This window comes from Zingiber officinale, chromosome 3A, assembly GCF_018446385.1.
Source record: "Zingiber officinale cultivar Zhangliang chromosome 3A, Zo_v1.1, whole genome shotgun sequence".
NCBI classification, from domain to species: Eukaryota; Viridiplantae; Streptophyta; class Magnoliopsida; order Zingiberales; family Zingiberaceae; genus Zingiber; species Zingiber officinale.
This window is the reverse complement of record NC_055990.1, coordinates 146,018,700-146,030,062: the sequence shown is the minus strand read 5'-3', so window position 1 is coordinate 146,030,062 and position 11,363 is coordinate 146,018,700. Positions and strand designations below refer to the sequence as shown.

Here is an 11,363-nt window from a genome sequence, read left to right as displayed (position 1 = left end):
CTTAGATTATTTTTCTTGGAACCCCATTTTTTTGTGATCAAAGGGGGAGAAGGGAAAGTATAAGTCTAGGGGGAGGTAGATAGAATTTATTTTTTTTCTATCTTTTTGCACTTAAATTGCAATTTAAGTTAATTTACTTAATTCAATTTTATGTATATTTTAACCCTAGCTTAACTTGGGTTGATCACACCAAAAAGGGGGAGATTGTTGGAACCCCAAGGTTGTTTTGGTGTGATCAACAAGTTAAGTTAGGTCATGTGTGTTTCTAACCTTGTGTCTAAGTGTGCAGGAGTTTAGGAGCACAGGTAGTCGAGCAGAAGACGCAGCTAGCGAGAAGGACAGCACGCTGTGCGTCCGAGGGGCGAGGCGCTGCGGAAGAGTACACCGGCGAACGAGAAGGAAGCGCGCGGTGGTTCCGAGGGACGAAAGCCAGAGCGGAAGATTGCTCGGGGAGCAAGAGACGCAGCTAGCGAGAAGGTCGACGATCGAGGGACGAAGACTGCGGATGAGTACGCTGGCGGACGAGAAGGAAACACGCGACAATTCCGAGGGACGAGAAGTCGGAGGGAAGCATGCTCGAGAAGACAAGAAGTTGGGTTCGGGTGAGCCCTATTCCGGATGGCAGAGATCACCCATGTAAGCGGATCCGGAGCGGAAGACCCGGACCGAGGCGGGATTGAAACGGAGAAGAGGTCCCAGATGAAAAAGTCAATTCCTGTTGACTTTCGGGGTCCGGGGCGCTCCCGACCGGGGCGCCCGGACCCATCCGGGGCGCCCGGAACAGTAATGTTGACCAGATCGAGAATTATCTCGATCTGAACGTTGGGGGATAAATTTTATCCCCCCCAGGGCGCCCGGAACCTTTCCAGGCGCCCCGACCAAGGCTATAAATACAGCCTTGGTCCAGAAGCTTTACATCAGTTCAGAAATTGTAAACAACACTTGTGTGCTTCCATTTCTTTGATTAGCTTCTTTCTTTTTGTGCCTACACTGCTGTAAACGAGGCTTCTCCGACTGAAGGAGTTTTTAGTGCAACAATCTTCCTTGGATTAACAACCTCCCCGGTTGTAACCAAGTCAAAACCGGTGCCTCGTTTTTATGCTTTATTTTCTGCTTAATCTATTCTTTTTCAAGTGTTAGCTTAATTGTCCAAGAAAGGGTTGTGTTTTACTCAGGGCTATTCAACCCCCTCTTCTAGCAGGCCGCATCGGTCCTACAGTACATTCCTTTTATGGAATATAGGATCAAAAATGTAAAATTCTATTAATGTCGCGGATCGAATCTTGCAAAGCGTGGAACCTTCTAAGGACCAGAGGCGCAGCGGAACTAGGAGCAAGATGGATGCGACAGCTAGACCCGGTGGCGGTGGCCAAATATGGCAGCAGCTTGGGATGACAACACACGGAGGACAATTAGAGATAAAAGCCATAATAGTTGAAAATTAAATTTTCTATTTATTGCTTTTATATTGTGCTGTGTGTGCATGTTAGTTTACAAGTTTAGTAGGCTAGCATAGTTAAAATTCCTCATTTATAAATAACTAAGTGGGAGAGGGATTTTTAAATAAATCCCATGGTCTCCATTACTGGTTTGTAAGTGATGCAAACAAGCTTGCGCGTTGGCTCTGAGTGCCTTCCTCCATAACGGATGAGCTTGTTTGTGGATCACTAGAACAAACTTCCATTTTTGGATGACTATAGGAAATTAATTAAGAGCGTGTGATCTTCCCCAACGGAAGGGGCATAATCTTATTAATGGACTTAGTGTCAAGTAATGGTATACACTTAGACACATCTAATAGTATCCTCCCCAACGGAGTCACTGCTATTATATGTGTGACCAAATGATACCAACTATTATTTTTATTTGTCAAAAGTTAGGTTGACAAGATAATAAAATTAATGGGTTAAAACCTCCTTTTACAAATGTTGAATTTGTATCGTCCACACTAACGTGGCATACAAAATTCACGGTGTTATGAGGTGTTGGTTAATTTAAAATAGTATTGTTTGAGGAATCAATATTATTCTAAATTTAGAGTTCTACCAAAAGTTATTTGTGATTCTTAGGATGTCTTTCAACCCATGTCCATCATACTTCAACAGAATAGACTTGGACCAAACTACATAGATTGGAAAAGAAACCTGGACATTGTTCTTACCGCTGAAAGCTATAAATATGTCTTGACTGAACGGTGTCCTGATGCACCCATCGTGAATCTACCCAAGAGGAGATTGAATATCATAGGAAATGGGTAAAAGCAGATGAGATGGCGCGGTGTTACATTTTGGCTTCAATGTCAAATGTATTGCAACATCAACATCAAGATTTACCAACACCCTATGATATTATGAACAATCTCAAGGAACTCTTTGGTCATCGGGATAGGGCTTCTAGGCAAGAAGCCATGAGAAAGATAATGACGCCACCATGCAAGGGGTACCCGTAAGGGATCATATTCTAAAGATGATGGCTTATCCGAACGAGATCTGATCCTTGGAGGAGAAATTGATGGGAAACCCGGATCGATATGATCCTCCAAACGCTGCCTAGAAGTTTTGAGCAGTTCCGCTGAACTATAATATGAATAAGAGGGTTTATTCATTAGCGGAACTACTGAACTTCAAGAAGCAGAAGGATTATTTCGTCACAATGCTCAAATTCACTATGTCGAAAATGGTTCTACTTCTAAACCGAAGGAAAGAAGAAGAAGAAACAAGTCGGTTCAAAGAAAGTGAATAAATCTCAGTGTACGGGATTTAAAGGAGTGAAGAAGTCAAGGGCAAATGCTTCATCTGCAAGCGGGCAGGACAGGCGGACTGTCCTCGTAGGAACCAAAACAAAGGTATATCTCATGCTCTAGTTGTTGAAACATGTTTAGCGGTGTTATCTACCAGCACCTGGTGTGTAAATACGGGAGCTACTGATCATGTCTGCAATTCCTTGCAGGGGTTCCAGGAAACCCGACGACTATCTGAAGGGGAGATTACTGTCTACATGGGCAATGCTACTAAGGTGGCAGCTGTTGCAGTGGGAGACGCCTACTTGTCTTTTAGTAGAAATAGAAATTTGGTTTTAAGAAATTGTCTTTATGTACCCAGTTTTAGAAAGAATTTAATTTCAGTTTCTAAACTGTTTTTAGATGGATATTCAATTTCTTTCAGTAACGATGTAGTTATTAAAAGAAATAAAGTGATTATCTGTTCTGGTGCATTAGTTGGCAATTGTATACTTTAAATCCAATTTCTTCCACAAAGCAAAACATGGAAATTTATAACTCATCTTCTAATTCTAATAAGAGAAAAGAACCTTCAGAAATGAACCAAGCATATCTTTGGCATCTAAGACTTGGTCATATTAATTTAAGTAGGATTCAGAGGCTTATAGCCGATGGACTTTTGAGTTCATTAGAGTTGGAAAATTTTCCAACTTGTGAATCTTGCTTAGAAGGTAAAATGACCAAGAGGCCGTTCAAGGCCAAGGGGTATAGAGCCAAAGAAGTGTTAGAGTTGGTTCACTCTGATTTGTGTGGTCCTATGTCTGTCCAGGCAAGAGGAGGTTTTGAATATTTTGTCTCTTTCATAGACGATTATTCAAGATACGGATATATTTACCTAATGCGCAAGTCCGAGTGCTTTGATAAGTTCAAAGAATACAAGGCCGATGTGGAGAAACGATTAGGTAAAGTATCAAGACACTACGATCTGATCGTGGTGGCGAATACCTCTTAGGAGAGTTTAGGAATTACTTATCGAGGTCGATTCAATCCCAATTGTCTGCACTGGAACACCCCAACAGAATGGTGTAGCGAACGAAGGAATAGGACTCTTATGGAGATGGTTAGATCAATGATGAGTTATTCGAATTACCAAATTTGGGGATATGCTCTGGAAACAGCAGATACGTTCGAACTTAGTACCTTCTAAATCAGTTTCTTCTACTCCCATAGAATTGTGGAATGGGCGAAACCCGTCTAAGACATATTCGGATATGGGGTAGTCCAACACATGTCCGAAACCAGATGTCGATAAGTTAGAATCTCGTACAGAAGTTCGCGTGTTTGTAGGATATCCCAAAGGAACGAAAGGTGGTTTACTTTATAGTCCTAAAGACCGTAAGGTCATTGTTAGCACCAATGCCCGCTTTTAGAAGAAGACTATATAATGGATCACAAGCCCAGAGTAAAGTTGTTTTAGAAGAACTTAGAGAGGACATGTCTACTTCAGTCAACAAGACAAGATGAAGTACCACAAGAGACGCAACACGTGTCACACATGATACACAACCACGGATGCCTCGTCGTAGTGGGAGGGTTGTAAGGCACTGAAAGATTCATGTTTTGGGAGAGTCTTCGAACTTGGTCCCGTAAACATGAACCTGATCCACGAACATATGACAAGCACTCCAAGATATAGATGCAAGATCTTGGCAAAAGGCAATGAATTCAAATAGAGTCTATGTACTCTAATAAAGTCTGGAGCTTGTAGAACCACCGATGGTGTAAAAGCCGTTGGATGCAAGTGGATCTACAAAAGGAAAAGAGGGATGACGGAAGGTAGAAACCTTCAAAGCTAGGCTTGTTGCGAAAGGGTACACTCGTAAAGAGGGAATCGATTATGAGGAGACCTTTTCACCGTAGCCATGCTTAAGTCTATCCTGATACTCTTATCTATTCGCTCATATGGATTATGAGATTTGGCAAATGGATGTCAAGACAGCTTTCCTTAATGGAAGTCTTGAAGAGAACATCCATATGAAGCAACCAGAAGGGTTCATTGAAAAAGGCAAAGAGCATCTAGTGTGCAAGCTCAATCGGTCCATTTATGGACTGAAGCAAGCTTCAAGGTCTTGGAACATCCGGTTTAATGAAGTAATCCAGTCATATGGATTTATTCAAAGTCCGGATGAGTCTTGTGTATATAAGAAGTGTAACGAAAACGTGGTGGTATTTCTTGTACTATACGTAGATGATATTTTGTTATTTGGCAATAATGTCAAGGTATTATCAGACGTAAGGGTATGGTTGTCCAAACAATTTGATATGAAGGACTTAGAAGAATGTGCACACATTCTTGGGATCAAAGTTATAAGGGATCGTAAGAAAAGAATGTTGTGTCTATCCCAAGCTTCATATATAGATACAATCCTTGCTCGTTTTAGCATGCAGGATTCCAAGAAAGGTTTCTTACCTTTTAGACATGGAGTAGCTTTATCTAAAGAGATGTCTCCAAAGACATCAAAAGAGATAGAGGACATGAAAGCAGTTCCTTATGCTTCGGCTGTAGGAAGCCTAATGTATGCAATGCTATGTACGAGACCTGATATTTGTTTTGCCGTAGGCATGGTCAGCAGATATCGAAGTAACCTGGACAAGGACATTGGACTGTAAAGCATATATTAAAGTACCGAGAAGGACTAGGGATTATATGCTAGTATACCAAGCAGATGATTTGCTCCCTGTGGGTTACACGATTCAGATTTCCAATCGATAGGGATAACAGTAAGTCTACATCGGGCTATGTGTTTACTTTAGAGGTGGAGCCATTTCATGGAGGAGTGTTAAGCGAAAATGCGTCGACTCAACCATGGAAGTCGAGTATGTAGCACCTGAGGCGCTAAAGAAGCGTATGGCTCGGGAACTTTCTAATGGACTTAGATGTGATTCTGGTTTGCCCAAGATCATCACAATTTATTGTGATAATAGCGCTATTAAACTCGAAGGAACCACGAGCTCATAAGGCGAGTAAACATATAGAGCGCAAGTACCACCTGATACGAGATATTGTGAAGCGAGGAGAAGTTGTCATCGCCAAGATTGCATCAGCGGATAACCTGGCAGATCCTTTCACTAAGGCCCTTCCGGCGAAAGCTTTCGATCTGCATGTGGAGGGAATGGGAATCAGATGTATGGTAGAAGATATGGCAGCTTAGTCATTAGTATAAGTGGGAGATTGTTGGAGTGTATACTGAAAGCCTAAGCTTTGTAAACATTCATTATGAATAAAGAATCACATTTGGTCTAATTATCTACATTTGTTTGTAGTTGTTCATTTAATTTATATTGTAGATAACATAGTATGTGGTGTCACATACAGAAGATGATGTTATCAGTACCTTATAAATTATAAACAGTAGCTCACGACCAGAATGGAAAGGAACAAACCATTAGAAGGTCGTAGTGTAATTAGGTATTAGTTTATCTTGACTATATAATTACACTAGTACACTCAGAGTGTATTGAGTAGGACCATTTGAGGTCGTTTCTTTTATACTGACTTTATAAAGGAACAAAGACCTCGATTATTATGGAAGTGTGTGCTCTTAATCCTAATATAATAACAAGCACATATATTTGATATTTATTTCTTTAATTTATCAATGGGTGAGATTTAGTTCGATGAATCAATAAACCCGATAAGTTGGGAAATGCTATCACTTATAGTGTGTGTTGTTGATTATAGAAGGAAACTGTGTCCTAGAGATACTAGGTTGATAATGTCCCCAAGAGGAGCTCATAAGGATTGTCATGTTAAACCCTGCAGGTGGACTTAGTCCGACATGACGATAAAGTTGAGTGGTACTACTCTTGGACTTAGACATTAATTAAATGAGTTGTCAGTAACTCACTTAATTAGTGGACATTCGATATCTTAAACACAGGGAGACTAACACACTCATAATAAGAAGGAGCCCAAAAATGTAATTTGGGATTGGTGCGGTAGTTCAATGATAGTTCTCTAGTGGAATGAATTATCGTTGATAAAATTAAGTTGTGTGTTCGGGGCGAACACGGGATGCTTAATTTTATCGGGAGACCAAAACCAATTCCTCCTCTCGGTCCCTATCGTAGCCTCTTATTTATAGAGTACTATACCCACCTATACCCACCTTCTATACCCACCCAAAGGGGGCCGGCCAAGCTAGCTTGGGAACAAGCTAGGGCCGGCCTAGGTATAAAATTGGGTGGCCGGCCCTAGCTTGAACCCAAGCTAGTAGGGCCGGCCAAATAAAATTAAAAAGAAATTTAATTTTAATTTTTATTATTATGTGGAAGATATATTTTAAAGAGAATTAAAATTAAAATATCTCTCTTGTAAAAGATCTACAAAGATTAAAGAAAGAGATTAGATCTCTTTCCTTATTTGTAGATTGGAAGAGATGTTTTATTTTCTCTTTAAAATTATTCACATGTTAATAAAATTAAAATTATAGATATTTCCTTTTATTAACCATGAAGAGATTTTAAAGAGAAATTTTATTTTTTAAAATTTCCGGAAACAAATTAGGAAGTTTTAATTGTTGATTAAAACTTGTCCTCTTTTGTATTCCAATGATGTGGCCGGCCACTTGAAATTAATTGGGGAAATTTTATTTTATTTCTCTCAATTAAATCATGTCAAGGAAATTAAGGAAAATTTATTGTAATTAAATTTCCTAATTTACCTAGGCCAAGGAATATAAAAGAAGGGGTGAGGGTGCCTTCACAAGACACAACATCTATTATTCCTCTCCCTCTTTTGTTCCTTGGTGTGGCCGGCCAACCTCTCCATCTCTTCCTCTTGTGGTGGCCGAACCCTACCCTTCTATTGGAGCTCTTGTGGTGGCCGGATACTACTCGGAGAAGAAGAAGAAGAAGGAGAGAAAGCTAGCATCTCTTGGAGCTTGGTTAGTATTTTGGTTTTTCTCCTTGGTGAAGTTTTTCTTTTGTGGCCGAACCTTGCTTGGAGGAGAAGAAGGTGGTTGGTGGTTTCTCATCTTGGAAGATCGTTGCCCACACAACGTCCGAGGTTAGAAGAGGAATACGGTAGAAGATCAAGAGGTTTTTCTACAAGGTATAACTAGTAATTTCTATTTCCGCATCATGCTAGTTATTTATGGAAATAATACCAAATACAAGAGGCTTACGTTCTAGTATTTCGAATATGTTTTTTTTTTCGAAGTTGTGTTCTTTTGTTTCTTTCTTTTCCTTGTGATTTGATTGTTCTCTTTGGTTAACCTAAAGTTATTTTAGGAAATTAAATATTAGCTTTCTATTAAAGGTTTTGTCTAGTCGATGGTGGTTGCTCCCATATCCAAGAAGGTCATGTGCCTCGCCACGTCAGTACTGGGAACCTTTTATGGAAATTAATATTTAATGGAATTAATAACTTAAGGAGACTTGGGTCGAACGTGTTAAGTTCCGCAGGAGATCCAAGTCAAAACCTAAAAGAACAAATAGATTAAGTTTTGGATCAAACGTGTTAAGTTCCGCAGGAGATCCAAAATTTAATTTAAAAGAACACATGGTAGCTAGGAAAAGGTTCAGACCTTTGTACAAAATTTTTGTACAGTGGAACCTATAGGCTTTCCGAGTAGCAACCAACACAAAGAAGGTAGGTTTGTATTGACTGAAATATACTTCCCAGGAGGAAGATTCACATCAATTGGCATATACCTCAAAGGAGGTAGGCTAATATCGGCCGGGATATACCTCCGAAGAAGATAAGTTCGCATCGACCAAAATATACTTCCTAGGAGGAAGATTCATATCAAGTGGCATATACCTCAAAGGAGGTAGGCTAATATCGGCCGGATTATACCTCCAAAGGAGGTAGGTTCGCATCTACCAAAATATACTTCCCTGGAGGAAAGCCGAGACCGGCCGATTGACCAATACCTGGAAAAGATACTTGATAAAATATAACCTAGGGCTAGTTAGGGTCAGTAACATAGAAGGTTGCCTCATTAACTAAACTTAATCATGACTAACTTCGATCGATATAAGAAATATTGGTACATTGAGTTATCTGCAGCAGGAGAGGTGAAACGATAATTAATGAAGATATCTGCAATATGTAACTATATGACAGGAATTATATATTTTGGCGGGAAATATACTTTTAGATTGTTTTACAGGTGCTAAACGACAAAGAAGGTACATCTGGGGTACAAGAAAGATTACTTAAAAAGTTATTCACCACAAGTACACGACTTACATCATCTCATAACAAACTCAAACAAACCGGGGTCAATTTCATGACTACGGAGGTTATATTAAGTGGTATAAAAGGGGGAATCCTCTCCGTTGGCAAGGTAAGTTCACATCATTGCACACACTCATAACCCTAATTTCCAACCACTGTTCATCTTCTTCTGCTTCTTCCTTCTTCTACACCGGGAGAGATCACTGACTTGAGCGTCGGAGGGCCTAGCCAGGGATTCCCACCCCGGTCTTAGGTCACTGACGATAGTGTTGGTTGGTCTCTTGTGCGCAGGAAATCTGGGAGGCTCCAAATTTGTGTGTCTCTTTGATTGGGTTTCTCTCTCATCATCGGATCTTTGCACAAAGAAGGCATTCGGTAACCCTATTTTCCCCGATCCGCTTTGGGTTTCTCGGATCGAGGTTTCCCTGGCTTTTTTCTTCATCAACAGTGGGTTTCTTCTTCCGGATCTCTGTCTTGCCTAGCTTCTCAGACAGGATCACTGCATATCTAGGGAAAACGTCTTTGAACTCTAAAGCAGCTGATAACATACAAAATGTGGCATTCCACCTTGTGCAACAATCCAAAACAAGTTTCTTCGAAGATAGTTTCAATTGCCTTGAAATTTCACTAAATATATTAACACGAGTTTCTGAGGCAGCTATATGTTTCACACTTTCACGCACATTGAAACTAATATCTTGAATCTCAGATAACCCATCTTGCACCAAAAAAGTCAAGATGTGTGCACAACATCTTACATGAAATAATTTACCACCAAGAGGAAGATTATTTTTATAGGAGAGGTTATCCTTCAACATCCTCACAGCTACATCATTATAGCTAGCATTATCAACTGTAATTGACCATACCTTATTCTCAATTCCCCATTCAACCAAGCACTTATTTAACACATCACAAATAGAAACACCATTATGAGGTGGAGGAACATCTAAAAAATTTAGATTCCACTTTTGCAAATTCCAACTAGAGTTCACATAGTGACAGGTGACAACCATATATGAAACCTTCTGATCTGACTTCCATAAATCAGTAGTCACATTAACCCTATTCACATCTTTTAATGATTCCATAACTTTTTTCTTCTCAATTTCATAAGAAGTCGTACAATCTTTTTTCACAGTAGCACGATTAATCTTCTGATAATATGGAATTGCGGTCCTCATCAATAAATTGAACATTTCATATTCAGAGAAAAGGAATGGCAGCTCATGAACAATGATCATGTGAGAAAGAATCTCCCTAATCTTCCCATGATCATACTTGAAATTCTGGACAGCATTGACAGTTTCTGATTCAACAATAGTTGTAGTGACACTAATATTTTTTTAACCTTTATCACTAATCTGCTTCCTCATACAACCCTTGAGGTGCCTCAAAAAATGGGATGTAACACCAATCTTATTAATTGTGAGCCGATGTTTACAATAAATACATTCATCCTTTATTGTTCCATCCGGAAGAGTAACCTCTTTAAAGTCATCCCACACTTTGGATGTCCGTTTTCTTTTCTTTGGAGCATATGGACTTTCATCGTCTTCATCAATGGTGTCGGGTTGCTGCTCATTATTGTTTTGAGTTGCTTCATTGGTATTATTTGTTGAAGGTTCAATTTCTAACAAAATAGGACTTGCAGCCGAATCTTCAGTTGATATGTGTGGAGTTGACATTGGATTGCTCCTTTTTTTAGGCTGCTAGACATTAAAATACAACTACATCACTAATATTACAACATTACATTAGTGAATAGAGCCAGGATGCCAATAGTTTCAATCTAATATCTACATCACTAATTGGAATTTCAAAATATAAAGTCTAATTTGCATGATTTATATGAATACAAAATCCTACTGCCTATATAAAAAAAAATCAGACAAACCACTTAAAATACCAACAATTTCAGACAATCAATTAAATAAGACAAAAGACAAAAGTAGGAAAATAGAAGGGAAGGTAAAATTCTACAAGTGCAAACCATAAACGTATAAAAAAGAAGGAAAATACAAGAGAGGAACTGAGGAAGCAAATCTGAACTTTCTTCTTCATCTGTGCTATTTATCATGAATTTTCTAAATAGAGTGTTAGAATTAGGATAATTTGGGGTTTTATTTTGGGGATTTAGGGTCTTGTAGAAAAGAAGTCATGAACTGGGGGATTTTCTTGTCTTGGCTTAGCTTTGGCTTGTGTTTACAAGAAAGGAATTACTTGAAGCAAACAAACTCCACTTTAAAACTGTAATAAAAGGAAACGAAGCAAAAAAATCAAACCTCAAACAGAAGCTTAGAGAATGGAGATCAAGGGCAGCCAAATTAGTGGGATTCGAGCTTGGAGATCACTAATCAGGAGCTGCCAGACAAATAGTCTCTCGATCTCGGGTCACCG

The 11,363-nt window shown here is 39.3% G+C and overlaps 1 protein-coding gene across 1 annotated transcript; it reads right to left on the bottom strand.

The window, feature by feature from the left end:
- Positions 1 to 9,307: 9,307 nt before the first annotated feature.
- LOC122050749 (zinc finger BED domain-containing protein RICESLEEPER 2-like) lies at positions 9,308 to 10,651 on the bottom strand. The gene is made up of 2 exons (XM_042611631.1): positions 10,315 to 10,651; positions 9,308 to 10,272 (listed from the first exon to the last, which is right to left on the bottom strand). The coding sequence occupies exons 1-2, from the start codon at positions 10,649 to 10,651 to the stop codon at positions 9,308 to 9,310; spliced, it is 1,302 nt and encodes a 433-aa protein (XP_042467565.1).
- Between the last annotated feature and the right edge of the window lie 712 nt (positions 10,652 to 11,363).

Excerpts from the sequence above, each read along its gene's own strand:
- LOC122050749 (XM_042611631.1), bottom strand. The coding sequence starts at position 10,651 with ATGTCAACTCCACACATATCAACTGAAGATTCGGCTGCAAGTCCTATT. Across the intron at positions 10,273-10,314 it reads GAAGCAGATTAGTGATAAAG|AAACTGTCAATGCTGTCCAG; the intron begins GTTAAAAAAATA and ends TTGTTGAATCAG.